Source organism: Barbus barbus (assembly GCF_936440315.1).
Source record: "Barbus barbus genome assembly, chromosome: 41".
Lineage (NCBI taxonomy): Eukaryota > Metazoa > Chordata > Actinopteri > Cypriniformes > Cyprinidae > Barbus > Barbus barbus.
The window spans coordinates 19,236,398-19,251,481 of record NC_136719.1 but is presented as its reverse complement, the minus strand read 5'-3'; the positions used below and the strand labels follow the sequence as shown (position 1 = coordinate 19,251,481).

Genomic DNA, 15,084 nt, shown 5'->3' with positions numbered 1-15,084 from the left:
CAACAGGGATATTAAAAATATGCAAACTCAGCGCTGTTTGTCAGTTTGAGTTACCGCAAAATTGCATTCATGATGTCAAGGTCCAAACCTTGGTGTTACATGTGTATTTAATTTCCTTTTTCCTTTCTCTTCTTCTTGGGCCATTCATATTGCTATATTTTGTACTATTTAAGCTCAGTACTCATCTTTCCTGAGTGTACAAGGCACAACAGGCAGTGAATGATGCCATTACATTTCAATGAGCCTCCCTCGCTCTTTTTTACTCCATCAGTCATCTTTGAGTGCTGTAGAGTGACATGCGTCCCAGTGAAGGAGATCTCATGTGCAGTCATATGTAAATGTTTCTTGTCTAATCACAATCCTTCTTCTGTGCGAAACACGAAAGGCGAAACTCTGCTTTTACCCGAGAAAAGATTTTAATGCGCATTTGATCCGAGAACACAGCGTGAACACCCCTTATACATTTATAACTAGAACAGATCTTTTTGAAGCACTTTAACGTTGCTTTTTTCGGCACTGGGGAGAAACCGAACAATTTCACAGCGTTTTTGAAAAGCAATAGATATGTACTGAGAATCTGTTCTGCAAAAATTTATTTAATTCAGAAGTAATAACAACCCCTCAAAAGCAGAATAAAACCGCATTACAGTAGTTGTGCTCCACTATCTTGAACGTTTCTTGATAATAAGAGGCTGTGAAACCAAAAACTGTGAAATAAGGATTACAGGGAAAGGAAAGAAGCTTGACTTGAACTTTGTATTTCCTGTACAGGTATCAGACCGCTGTGTGGTTGCTTTGGTGCCCAAGCAGACATCCTCCTACAACATTCCACCCACAACTAGCATCTCTCGAACTTCTATCAGTAGATATGGTGAGTATATTTGGTGGCATTATCTGTTTAGCTAATTAGAAGTTTGAAGTTTGCTCATTGTTTTACAATACAAAGGTGTTTGAGGTAAATACACAGCTGAAGATTGGCTTTAAATGATGACTTTGCGCACAAGCCACGTGCTGCAGTTTTGCTTTGCTGCCCATAGGAGCCTTCTGGGCACCAGAGAATTAGAGCAAATTCGAGAGACCATGTTAGGAAGGGTAAGAGGAAGAGAGAGAGAGAGAGATGTTAGCAGTTAGTGTGAAGCAGAGTAATGCTGATTTCTCCGCTGCGTTTGGATGCCACCCATAATGGACACATTAGCTCCTTCCCCATAGCGTTGCTTTGAGGGAGTGCCACAGGGCTCCCCATCTGGCCCGTTCTCATTTTCCATCACACTGAGCTGCAGGCCACTCTGATTGCTAATTATGCACCACCGATGATACTTCACACGGGCGAAAAAACACGAACGACACGCAGCCAAATTCCAGGGCCAGCGATGAAATGAAGCCCCTTGTGCGTTGTCACCTAGCAACCCTGCCAAACGACGCACAGAAACATCTCACCTGGCTTCAATTCACTAGATCCACATGAAATGCGGCCTGTATTGGCGTATTACACGATTCTGTTAATCAAAGCTTGAGGATGTGTCTCACATAGATACGGTATAATGAAAGAGTGTAATTATCGTCTCTTATCATTTATAAACATAATGACATTTAAAGTTCAGGGAACACTTCAAACGGCCAAAGACGCAACAACCCACATAGCAATTTTTCTCTGGCCCAGCTCCGGCCCACACAATCAGCTTTTGCTTGGCCAACATACCGCAATGAATTACGGTCCTAGTGTGGACCAGGTCTGGATTCCAGACAAGGGCCACACATGGGCCATAACTGGACCAATTCAGGAACTTGACTGAGACTTGGGCCAGTTATGCCCACACGAATTTACAAAACTGCAGCTTTTTCTATGCTGTTTGGCCATTCGCCCTCACGCAAACGCTGCACCAGGTCACTGAAACCGAACATTTTTGAAAACTCCTGCCAGGGTGAAGATTTTCAAAAACTCTGGTTGCAGTGTTATGGTGTCGAACCGGAGTTTTTGGCTTGTGACGTCGGAGCCTGCACTGTTATCTCCGCCTACTGGAAATTTTTTCAGGCTTCTGATTGGCCAGCATGGCCTAAAACACATCAAAGTTATGCATTTACATAAATAGTACATAAAAGTCAAATAAAATGTCCTGAAACTTCATCATGTATTGTTTAAGTGGATAGTTGGCCTACATCAAACTGTAAATTGAATGAGAATATGAAAGCAGTGAATGCAAAGCATTGTTTGAAGTCAGTTGTATATATAAAACAACAGGATACACTATTCTACAAAATAAGATATAATATCATATAATATCATGAGGCATGAATATAATTTCACATGTAAACACACAATATGAGCTTTATATTATGCATTTTAAAAATATATTTTCAAAATGTATTTCAATATATTTAACAGTGTTTCACATGTATGTGAATATATTACCTTTCTGTATGCTGTATGCCACTGCCCACATATCTACATTTGACATCTGGTCCATGTCTTATGTGCCGTCCCACCTCTGCCAAACCCGGGCCATGTTTGGCCCACATGCTGTATACCAGTGCCGGATGAATGGCAGATGAATATATATATTATATATATAAAACAACAGGATATACTATTCTATAATATACAATATATTATCATATATCATATAATATCATATGAGGGATGAATACAATTTAGCATGTAAACACATAATTAAACCCGCAACATGAGCTTTATGTTATGCATTTTCAAAATATATTTAAGTATATTTAACAGTGTTTCACATATATGTGAATATATTACGTTTCTGTATGGGAAAACATTGGCATTTTACTCAAAAATATTTTAAATGGATTTTACATGTGGGTCAAGATCGGCCATAGTTTTGTGGCCTACATATCTATATTTGACATCTGGGCCAAATACTACATTTGACATCTGGCCCATGTCTTGTGTGCCGTCTTAACCCCGGTACTACCTCTGCCAAACCCGGGCCATGTTTGGCCCACATGCTGTATGCCAGTGCCGAATGAATGCCAGCTGTGCCAGATGCATGCCAAATTTGGGCCAAATTTGTTTGCTGACTGGGAAGCAACCTGAGAAATATTCAATAAAGCTATCTTTATTTCTCAGCCGTGCTCTCGTTAACCAACAAACCTCAATCTTTTTGTATCCTCCCCCTGAATTTGGTAGTTAAGAGTTTTTAGGGTCACGCTTGGCACTTTGATCTATTTTATTGCAAAAGGCTTGTTGTATATTTTAGGAAACTCATCAAATAGGAATGAGGTGGCACAACACAGCACTGTTTTTGGCTGTTTTTACAACCTGCTCTTGTGTGTGGTGCATAAAAAGCAGCTATCTCATCTGGCAGAGCCCTGGTGCCCATCAATCACGCCATGGCACAGCGGGCACAGCTGTGCACAGGCACCCGCTGATTGATTCATATCAATTTAATGCTCAACACTTAGCAGCTCGGCTCAATTTAGCATGCCAGCACCCCCGGCCCAAAACAGAACACTGTTCACACACCTCTGACTGGCTGAAGCGAGCAACACTGAAAACGCACGTTGAACTGTACACACCAGATTATGTTGGTATGTGATCAAGCGCTTATCCGATAATTGTTTTTCACTGCATATAAAAAAAACACTCTACTATTTTTTTTTAACATTTTATATTTAAATATTTGATTGAAATGATAAATATGTACGATGTATTTACACAATTGTATAAACATCCAGTCCACAAGTGAGTCAGATTTTAATTCACTAACCGTTCTGAATTCTGTTTGCTAGATTATGATTCTTTTAATGGTATTTTTAAAATACCATACAGTTATTGATTAAAACAACTGAGATAATATGAGAACTTTTTATGAAATAAAACTTTATAAAAAAATCAACAGTTTACCTCATAATTTCAATGTATCTAATAGTTGTGATTTAATATGACAATTTTGACTTTTTATCTCATAATTAGTATTTGTCATATTTTGACTCTTTATCTGATAAGTATGACTTGATATCTCTTAATTTCAACATTTTATGTTATAATTATGACTTTTTTATGATTTACCAAAGCATTATTTTCTTATGTGCTGAAATACTTTACTATACTGGAATACAATACTTTTTTTACCAAAGAACCAAATTACAAGAATAATGTGTTTGTGAATTAGACTAAACTGGATGTGCTAGATTATTATTGCATGCAGCAGCAAAAAAAAACACAACAGAAAAAAAAAAATCTAGCATCTCATCACAATTCAGACAGCAAATTTGTAAAACATATTTGTCTTGACTTCGTATATTTGACAATGCAGGAAAAACACTACAAAAGTGGTGGTAAAGGCAAGTTAGTCCAATTTTCTGTTGTGTATACACATATACACTCTAGCAGTAATCCCTCAATGCCAGTATTGTGGCATTGAGGGATTAGGCCTGTAAATTGGCAGTAGTTTAGGGTGGATTGAAACTGCAATCCACTTCTTCCTGTACCCCACTCTGCTAACACCACCATTTCTCTTGGGGTTCTCCCTTGTGGTGCTGATCTGCTCAAAATTCCACTTCTGTCTTGAAATAGCTCGGGATACTTGCCTTTTATATGCCCTTTGAAGCCAGGTGATGAGGACAGAAACTGAGAGAGTATTTGAAAGGATGTGAAAGAATATATCACACCATTGTGAGAAGCCAAGCTGACCTCCCAAGAGAGCACTCAACCACTGTGAAAAAAGCCACACATCTAATTGTAGAAGTGAGCAAGAGACTGATTACTTAACACGTGAAGATGGAGGGGGAAAGGAGATGAGATGGATGAGCGGGGAGCTTAACTCATTAGGAATCTTTAGATGCATTGATTAGGTCCTGCGATGCAGACGTTTAAAGCATGTCTGCAGCACAATGAATCAGGACAAGCCAATTATGAAGCCTTTGAAGAAGAGGCCAGAGAGCGTCGACTCATCTCGCTCGGTCTCGAACAATACAGAGACGAGTCCTCTACAGAGAGAGAGAGAGGAGGAAAGAGATATAGAGGGTTAGACAGAGTAAATGAAATGTGAGAGGGGCACGCTCTTTCTGTTCATGCCAAAGAATGGCAACGTGGAAGAATGGAGGTGTAAGAAGATCATAATCCTCTTTCTTTATTTCTCTCTCTCTCTCTCTCTCTCTCTGTTCCCACAGACTCGACATTCCGGTACACAGGCAGTCCGGACAGCCTGCGCTCCCGTGCTCCTATGATCACCCCGGACCTGGAGAGCGGAGTCAAAGTCTGGCACCTGGTGAAGAACCATGAGCACGGAGACCAAAAGGAGGGCGACCGCGGCAGCAAGATGGTGTCTGAGATCTACCTCACCCGCCTGCTAGCTACTAAGGTAACATCTCTGCTTTTAGTGGTTCATTTTAAAAAAATTTGACTTGCCATTTTTAATGTACCGTACTGACCCGAATATAAGACTATGTTTTTTTCTTGGAAATACATCTGAAAAAACACAGTCGTCTTATATTCAGGGTCTAGACTTTGACATGTCAATAATACACGCACAACAATAGGTGGCGCCAAGCACGCATAAAACGAGTGTGCCATGAAATATGTCATGTAATGTGTGTTGTAAAGATCGTAATTAAAAACAAAAGAAAAAGGAAAATGCTTACAGCGGCATGAGTCGTGACTGTCATCAGGGCCGGCGCTCCGCACACGCACATCACGCACTGCGCGTAGGGCACCAAGTGCTTGGGGGGGGCACCAAAAAATCTGGGTCGTGAAAATATCATCACAATATAGGCTACTAGTATAAATAACAAATAAAATATTTCTAGCATGTTAATATACAAAAGCAATACAAAAGTAATATAGGCCTAGACCAAATTAGTCGAGAAAAAGGTGAATCTCTGTGCCAGTCTCCCTCTGGTGCCCCCCCTTCCCCACCTCCCAGTGGTCTGTTCAATTATGCTTCAATCAATTTCAAATTTGGCCGACACCGACCTCAGACATGGCCTCGAAAAGGCACCAAGAGTCGGGGGCGGAAAAAAGAAAAAAGAAGAGACAGCGGGATGATGCTCGCGCGTCGCTTGCAAGTAAGACAATGTTTTAAATAAAAATGTTAGTTTTGTGCGTGTAGTATGCATGTCCAGGGGCGTCGGCGCGTCCGCGTCGCTAGTAGTGCAAAAGATCCGGGGCTTTAGCCCTGCATGTTGAGTCTTTTATTTTAACGGGGTCCGGGGGTTTCTCCCCCGGGAAATTTTGAAACTTGGGCTGTTAAAGATGCAGTTTGTTTGAGAAGGAAAGGAAGGCCAATCGTTGGGGTCCTCATCGTCATATTTGAATGACAAATAAAGCAAATTTTCCCCCTAGGTAGGCTATACGTTACAGATGTGTGTGCATATAGCTATTAGTGCAGAACGTTCCCTATTGTAATTTCTTCGCTTCAATATAATGCCTATCTGCCTCTTGGTAAGGTGAACTTTAGAAAAACCCTGCAACTGAACGTGATGTGATTTTGCCAAATTAGACCGCTTAGATAAAGTTTTTTCGTTGTTGTTCTATGCGGTCATTTTCAAGAGGTTCGGCCAAGGGCGACATCTGTTGGTGAAACTGAAATTAGAAAAAAAAAAAACACAATCTCAGTGTTTGTATATTTTCATATTCACAGAGTTGTCAAATTATTAGGGCTGGGAAAAGATTAATCTCGATTAATCGCATCCAAAATAAAAGTTTGTGTCTACATGATATATGTGCGTGTACTGTGTATAATTATTTTGTATATAGAAATTATATATACAAAATAATTATACAAAATTATATATACAAAATAATTATACAAATTATATAAATTATATATACAAAATAATTATACACAGTACACGCACATATATCATGTAGACACAAACTTTTATTTTGGATGTGATTAATCGCGATTAATCTTTTCCCAGCCCTACAAATTATGTACAGAATTATTATATTGTGCCTCATCAGACCTCTTTTAAAGGTAAAATTTCTTTGGTGGTTCTTTGGTGGTGGTGGGGGGGGCACCGCCAAGCGTTTGTGCTTAGGGCACCCAAATGGCTAGCGCCGGCCCTGACTGTCATGTTAGCCTGATGGGAACAAACTTCCTCTGTAAGTGATTTTAAAACATAAGACAGTACCCAGATTTGAAGACTACAATAAGATTTCACTTCTACTGTTAATACAACTTTGGTAGGCTACTATGAGATGGATAGCCTAAATGTTATATAATTCAGATGGGCTACCTTTTATTTTTATAGTATATCAAAAAGTGTATATTTTTAAATGTCATTGTTGGTACATTTTTACCAGTATTTACCATACTTTCGAAACAAAAATTCAAATAGGAAAAATATGCAATATGAAAATAATTTAAGAATAAATGTGATTTGGTTTTCAAAAAGCCTTTTTCCAAAAGGTACATCTGGAAAAAGGGGGTCGTTTTATAATCAGGGTCGTCTTATATTCCGGTCAATATGGTATTTATATTTGAAAGTTTTCAACAAAATCAGTCGTTTCCTCTGAGGTGGTGCAGCCTCAAAATATTGGATGAGAAAGAAATTCGTAGATGTTAAAAAGAAGTTAAACATAAAGTTTTAACAGTTCCCCTAAAGTGTGCGGTGAGTTTGGTGGGGGGTAATTGAGAATGAATGGGGGAAAGTCACGTGAGAGGAGGCAATGTCTCCATTGTGATATGATTGGATATGACTGGTTATGTCTGGTTGTGATTGGTTCACGTGATCAATCCCACCTCTTGTGTTTGTGCGTGTTTGCAAATCAGTCTGAATGAACAGTATAATAGCGTTAATGGGAAGACTAATTTAAAAAAGCAAGTAAACAACTCAAACACTTAGATATAACCACTTTGCTGCATCAAAATAAGACTTAAAATGGCATGAAAACAAGATCTGCTGGAGTTTTAGTGATCAGCTTGGTGAAATTTTTAATCTCTGTCTGTGACCAATATTTACCGAGCTTTGATAAAAGTTCATTGTTAAAAAGAATAGCTGAACATAAGTTCACAAATAAAATATATTGTTTAAATTGTTACTGCCTTGAGTTATTGTTTTGGAATACATGTAAAATGCTTAAAAGCACTGATGAAATGTCATACTTGGGTTTATAAAAAGAATTTTGATTACATTTGTTAACGTAAAAATATAAAGTAGAATTTTAAATTTTTCTGATAGTGCAAGTAATGTTTACTTAACCAAGAAAATGTGACTGGGACATGAATTTACATTTGATTAAAAATAAAAAAAACTTTGAGGACTTAGAATTAGAAAACTAGTCATTCATATTTTGAAGTGTCTGATCTACTTGACTGACAATGAAAATGGTCATGGAGAACTAAATTACAACTGTACAAAAAACCTTGACTGACATTATGGGTGGACATCAAGTGCATAGTGTATAGTTTGGTTCCTTTGTATTTGTTCCTAATGTTACACGTGTTTAACAGTTGGTCTTTCTTTTGTTAATTAGGGTACACTGCAGAAATTCGTGGATGACCTGTTCGAGACTCTTTTCAGTACGGTGCACAGGGGCAGCGCGCTTCCATTAGCTATTAAATACATGTTTGACTTCCTGGATGAACAAGCAGACAAGCACAGCATACATGACACTGACGTCCGCCACACCTGGAAAAGCAACTGGTGAGAGGACACACTTATACCTCAAGAACAAAAAAATGACAGTTGTTTTTACCCGGTATCTGCAATTCAAACCAATGTAACTTTTCTCTTTCTGTGTTTGTGTCTGTCTATCCCCCGCAGCCTTCCTCTGCGTTTCTGGGTGAATGTGATCAAGAATCCCCAGTTTGTTTTTGACATCCATAAGAGCAGCATCACAGATGCGTGTCTGTCTGTGGTGGCTCAAACCTTCATGGACTCATGTTCCACATCTGAACACAGATTGGGCAAAGACTCGCCCTCTAATAAGCTGCTTTATGCTAAAGATATCCCCAACTACAAGAACTGGGTAGAAAGGTAAAAATTGAATTGTATTAACAATATTTTTGTGGTATTGTAACAAACTAAACCCCATAGTTCTCTTTTCCTTCATACAATGTTAATAATTCAGTAGTACAAACAAGCTCTCACACAACGTTGATTTTGAGTATTGACTGTCGCCCCCTGGTGGTCTCCACAGGTACTATGCTGACATCAGCAGGCTTCCAGCCATCTCCGATCAGGACATGAATGCGTATTTGGCGGAACAGGCACGACTGCACTCCAATGAGTTTAACATGCTCAGTGCCCTCAACGAGATTTACTCCTACATTAGCAAGTACAGCGAAGAGGTGAGGCGAAATATCAAAACAAGCCGTCGACCCTAATTTTCAAAACATCCTTATTGATTTCTTGCATTATATCAATGCAGACTGATTTCTTGACTCAGTGTCGCCAGTCGATTTCAGTACAGAGCAGATAAACTGTCTAAATGCCTGAAAATAGCCACAAAAGATACATTATAAAACATTTATTTTCTTTATGGATTGATGGTTCTGGGCTAAGCGTGTCGCGATAATAATACACTGGAACGTTACAACAAAGCCAGACAATGTTTCTTGTATCTAGAGTACTATATTGTTTTACTGAAGTCTAGCTGACAGATGATTGGTTAGTAAACCACAATTAAGTTGCCAAAAGTTGATGTCTGTACTTATATATATTTTACTGGTGTAATTACTCAATCATAAACACTTTGTCCAAAATCAATACAGCCATATTTGTGTAATAACTAGAACTTTGAAACAAGAGGTACTCATGAAATAGAGTTTCACAGGATGATGTCATCTTTAACCAGTCTCTAAAGCCAGCGGCAGCAAGCTTCAGAGTCACACACACACTTATGCACAGTGTGGGGACAGACAGAGCGAGAATGAATAGGCTTCTGATGAGGAAGATTACACACAGCTAGATCACTGACAGCCACTCCGACACAAAGAGCGCTAGAGAAGGGCCCACGATGGAGATGTTCCAACCGTAATGGCAGCTCCACTCAGGGGACCCATTAGTCTGACCTTTACTTTACATAGCATTTAGGACAGCGCCGAGAGCCCGGAGACACAGCTCCGCCTGCAGCCTCTCCTCTCGCTCTCATGTAAATATCGTTTCTTTGGTTGCTGGTCTGTTTTCTCTTGTCCTCACATTCCCGCATACTCTCAGTCTCTCTTTTTTGTGTGTCCTTTTCATTCTTTTGTACACAGGGTCTTTCTTTCTACAAATAGAGCAGTGATTACAAATGCAGGAGTATGTTTATACCAGGGGTACTTCAGATTCCAGAGGGTACTTGGGCTTTGTAGATTAAATCATTAAATTTACATTTAAATAATTTTAACCAGTTTTAGAGGTGTCAAAATATTTATTTTTGCTTTAAGGACAGAAAATATAATATGTGAATTTTGGGTTAAGCAATTTGTGTAGAGTCTGATCTACTTGACTGATATACTCTAATGTTCACAATGAAAATGGTCATGGAGAACTAAATTACAACTGTACAAAAAACCTTGTCTGACATTATGGGTGGACATCAAGTGTATAGTTTGGTTCCTTTGTATTTGTTCCTAATGTTCCTAGTGGCTGATTTTACATTATGTTGCTTATATACAGATAAATGTTTAAATAATTATTATTTATTAAATTTAAAGTCTATATACACACACCACACACACATACATAATATAAAATGATTATAAAGTTAATATCATTTGTGTGGATGACACTATAATAGTGCAAAAGTTTGAATATACAGCTACTTATATAAATAAATGAATAGGAAATATAAATATTAGATAAAACAGGTTATAATTAAAATATTTAATGTTTAAATATAGTAAAAATATTTAAAGTTTACACATTAAATATTATAAAATATATTTAATTTTAATTAAAATTGTGTGTGTCTGTGTATATACTGTATATATGTATGTGTATATATAGTACCATTTTATACTATTATACGGTACTTTATATATATATATATATATATATATATATATATATTTGAGTTGATTATATTTTATAGTATTTCTTGTAGACTGTTACACGCTGAGCTGGACTAGGAGCACGACGAGGAGCAGGAACAATTAAACAGTCTTTTTAATATACAATCCAGGAAGAAATACAAGGAGTCTCAGTAAACCAACAGCACAAACACGAGAACATGAAATAATAACCGACAAACTAAAACTCAAATGCAGGAACTTATAAAGGGCAGATCATGAGGACCGACAGGTGAACTCAATGACTAATTAGACAGCACGGGGAAAACTAGGTCACAAGGGAAGACACAGACATGTTACATAGACATTAATGTAAATATTATTACTAATCTGCAATTCAAGTTGTCTTGTATTTTAAGTTTCCTCTGACTTTTCTGATAAACACAGGCAGAAATACTGTTTTCTGTAACCAATATAATAGTAGTTAAAATTAAAAGAAAAGGAAAGAATGTCTGGTTTGCTGTCAGTGAATTGAGCTGTGTGGGAGACAAACAATGTTTGGAAGCGCTTGTGTAGACCATCAAGCCACCTGCTTGTGTTTATTTTCCCTACTGAACTCCAAAAAAAAAGAATAAGCAAGCGCAATGCTAAGAGGAGAACATTCTTTTGTTCACCCAGCCAAATGTGTGTGGTGAGACACTCCGTACCTGCATGCAGTAATTCAGATTCATTATACAATGCCAATAGGACAACTGAAAATGATTATAATAAATAATAACCTGATGAGAGAGAGGGAGAGAGAGAGAATATGCGCTCTTCTTAAAATGAAGGCGACTGAATCAGACACAATGATGTGGAGAGTGCTCCTGCAGCTGTGCTGAAATGCATGAAAAATTCAGTGCACGCGCTCCTCGTCTAATACATGCTCATGCTGTGAACCTGGAACGCAAGCTCGCAGCGGCTGCAGGAGTGTTGACCTGAGGAGTGTAGCTGCAGCTGCCAAGACGAGCCCAGCAGGTGTGGGCCCACTTGGCTCCGATGGCAGGCGTACTGGGAATACTGGGATGCTGGTAGAAGATGAAAAAGACATCTAGTGCCTCATGATCCAGTTGATGGCTTCCAAATTTGACTTTTATGCATGAATGCGTCTCAGTTTGATGGTGAAGTGACACTAATGTAATTCCTTACTGTCGGTGGGATGAAACTTGACGCTGAGCAAGGGTGGGCCTAACTTGGTTTGGATTTTGTCTGGGGCAATATAGTATTGAAGATCCTAAGGTTTACCCAAAAGGTAGCAGATTTGTTTATGATTCATGAGATGTGCCTTTGCGCAAGGCATTTAAAGGGCCAGTTCACCTAAAAATAAATAAATAAATACATACATAAATAAATCACGCTCATGTTCAAGATTCAAGATTTTTTTATTCGTTACATACACAATTATACAGAGTATAACCAGCAGTGAAATGTAAGTAATGTCATTTCACTCATGTCATTACAAACCTGGATGAATATATGAATCTGTGAAACACAAAAGATATTTTGCAGAATGTTCTCGCACTTCTGTTTGTTCAAACTAGGAGTAACACAATCAGTTCTGATACACACAAGAACATGTGGTGGAAATAGCCACGATTCACTGGGGTTTCCTTAGTACGGGAGTCAAAGGACATTATAAAGTTTTTTTGTTTTTGTTTATTTTTTTATTTTATTATTATTATTATTATTTATCATTTTATTTTTATTCATTTTTTATTATTATTTTACTGTAAATATGCATAGATAGCATCCAAACGAGCTCAACTACACATTACTAAATATAATTTATGATCATTTTATTTATATTACAACAAATTACAAGTAAGATTTTGGTCTGGTCTTCAATGGTATTTTATGCACTTTTTTTTTGTTATCGTTAAGTAAACTATTACAACTTAAAACTAATTGAACTTTTAGATATTTTAAAGTTGAATTAATAAAATTACTAACTGGAAAGAAAAACTAAACCTTAACAAAAACTGAAATAAAAATAAATGAGTCTTACAAAGAGCAAAAATAAAGAAAGGAAACAAACAAAATTAAACTAAAATTAAAATGAAATTTGAAATTATAAAATAAAAGCTAAAATAAAATTCAAATTATTAATAAAAACTACAATAGTATATCAATATAATACTAAAATGATACTACATTACAGTCCTTGTGCGGTAATTTTTTTATGCTTTTGATGTATGTGATCATAAGTGTAAAGTGAACATTCTGCAAAACATCTTGTTTGTTCCATTGCAGAAGCAGCTGTCAGTTGAGCAATATAGTATTTATAAAGTTGGAAGTATTAGATCGCTGTGAGTTTTAGAGCAGTGAACCAGATTGTCTTTGTTTACAATCAATCATTCTTTCGCAGTTACAAGAGGAGATTTCCACATACACCCACCCTCCAGTGCTCTCACGTCCACCATTTTAGGCTTTGAAAGCTATCATTAATGAAGCCCCATCTTGGCTTGCTAGATGTGACCGTATTGATCTAGTTTCCCATTATTTCACTGTTTGATGTGCAAATGAATGGCAGACAGAAGCCACGGTGCCACTTCCTGCCGTGTTCACCGCAGTCAGAGATTATGACATGAGCACAGAGAGGGGTCGATCCCATGACTCGACATTTTTGACTACTCTGTTTTCAGAAAAACACACACAGATGGAAATGAGAGATGGCACTCCGCAGTTTGGGTCAGACTCAAGTTATACTTTCCTTTTTAAAGAAATATTCATGAAATTAAGTCTCTAGCAATTTTTCTCTCAGAGAATGAAAATTAGTCCAAGTCTGCTATCACAGTGAGCAGTAACTGGTCGGTGATAATTAGATATGGAGTATGCCGTCTGAAGAACGTGTCTGGTGTTTAATGGATGCCTGAAACAGTTTTAAGTTTTAGTTGAAACATCAGCTTTGTTCACATTGAACCCAATTCTGTTCTAGAAAAATCTAAACATTGTATTACTTTATATTTATTTGATTTATTATATTTTTTAAGTCAATTTCAAACATTCTTCTATTACATCTAAGCATCCTTAAGATACCTTTAAATAAGTTCAATTTTAAAATACATTTTAATGTTCTATTTATATATATATATATATATATATATATATTTCCCTTTTTCTATCAAGTCATTTCATTAAATGCTGCATTAAATTTTGTGACCCTGCTCCCCTTCTGTCCTGGGATCATATTAAATGCTTTATAAAATTTTAGATTTTTCCATCCTTCACTATGTTATAATATGTTCTTCAGAGCATACAAAATCTGCCCCCTCACCTGAGATCTGTCGTAAAGCCGTACAGTGATTAACGCCTTCCTGTGTTCTTTTCCTAGATCACTGCTGCACTAGAACAGGACGAAACGGCAAAGAAACAGCGACTGGCCTACAAAGTGGAGCAGCTCATCGCCGCCATGTCACTGGAGAGCTGAGAGAAACATAATAGAAACAAATAAGAGAAACAAATAGCTGGAAAGAAGGACAAAAGACCTTCAATCAGTCAAACCATCATCCAAAGCCTCTCCACACAAAAGAGAGAAACACTGGCTAGAGACTCGACACCAACAATAGCTTGTGCTTTTTTTTCTACAATTTTGTGAAGAGGTCACCTTTAAGACCAATGGACAACTATTTGATGAAAGCAAGTCACAAGGCTTTCATCTTGAGGACGGGATCAGGAGTGGAAACTATGGAGTTCTGTTTTTAGTTGTCTTTCTTTTTTTTTAAGGAAAAAACTGTGGGACAAGCAGCTTCCTGGAACATTTTTAGTTTACCTGGTTTGTTTGTTTGTTTTTTTCTTCAGTTCATCTGGTTCAATGTGCCTAGCACTGATTTACGTGATGAATGCAAGACACCGATACTTCCTCAAAAATGTGCTTGCTAAAACCATTTCAGGAGGATTTGACTGAAGGAAACGGACATCTACTGCCTCGCCATTACCGTCCAGTTGATGGCTTTTACTTCCAAATTTTATTTTTATACATGAGTGCTGTTTGAGTTTGTTTCGTTGAGTCAGCTAGTATAATTCCTCGTCGGTGTGGCAAAAGTTCAAGTCTCTTTCTTTCCTTGGAAAGCAGTGGCTGCTACCAACACACATGCATGTCGACACGCAAGTACATACTTAAACTTTTGAGTTCAACTGGCCTGAG

General features: G+C 37.6%; 1 protein-coding gene across 1 annotated transcript in view; it reads left to right on the top strand.

Annotated features, from left to right (window-relative positions):
- Positions 1–14,367, top strand: part of LOC306860340 (plexin-A2-like) — a gene marked incomplete at both ends in the record, with an annotated part of 174,331 nt that extends 159,964 nt beyond the window's left edge. The window contains 6 exons of the mRNA XM_079401989.1: positions 772–871; positions 5,134–5,324; positions 8,441–8,610; positions 8,731–8,943; positions 9,107–9,257; positions 14,272–14,367. Coding sequence (XP_079258115.1) covers positions 772–871; positions 5,134–5,324; positions 8,441–8,610; positions 8,731–8,943; positions 9,107–9,257; positions 14,272–14,367 — 921 coding nt within the window. The remainder of the gene's footprint in view (positions 1–771; positions 872–5,133; positions 5,325–8,440; positions 8,611–8,730; positions 8,944–9,106; positions 9,258–14,271) is intronic.
- Positions 14,368–15,084: the final 717 nt, after the last annotated feature.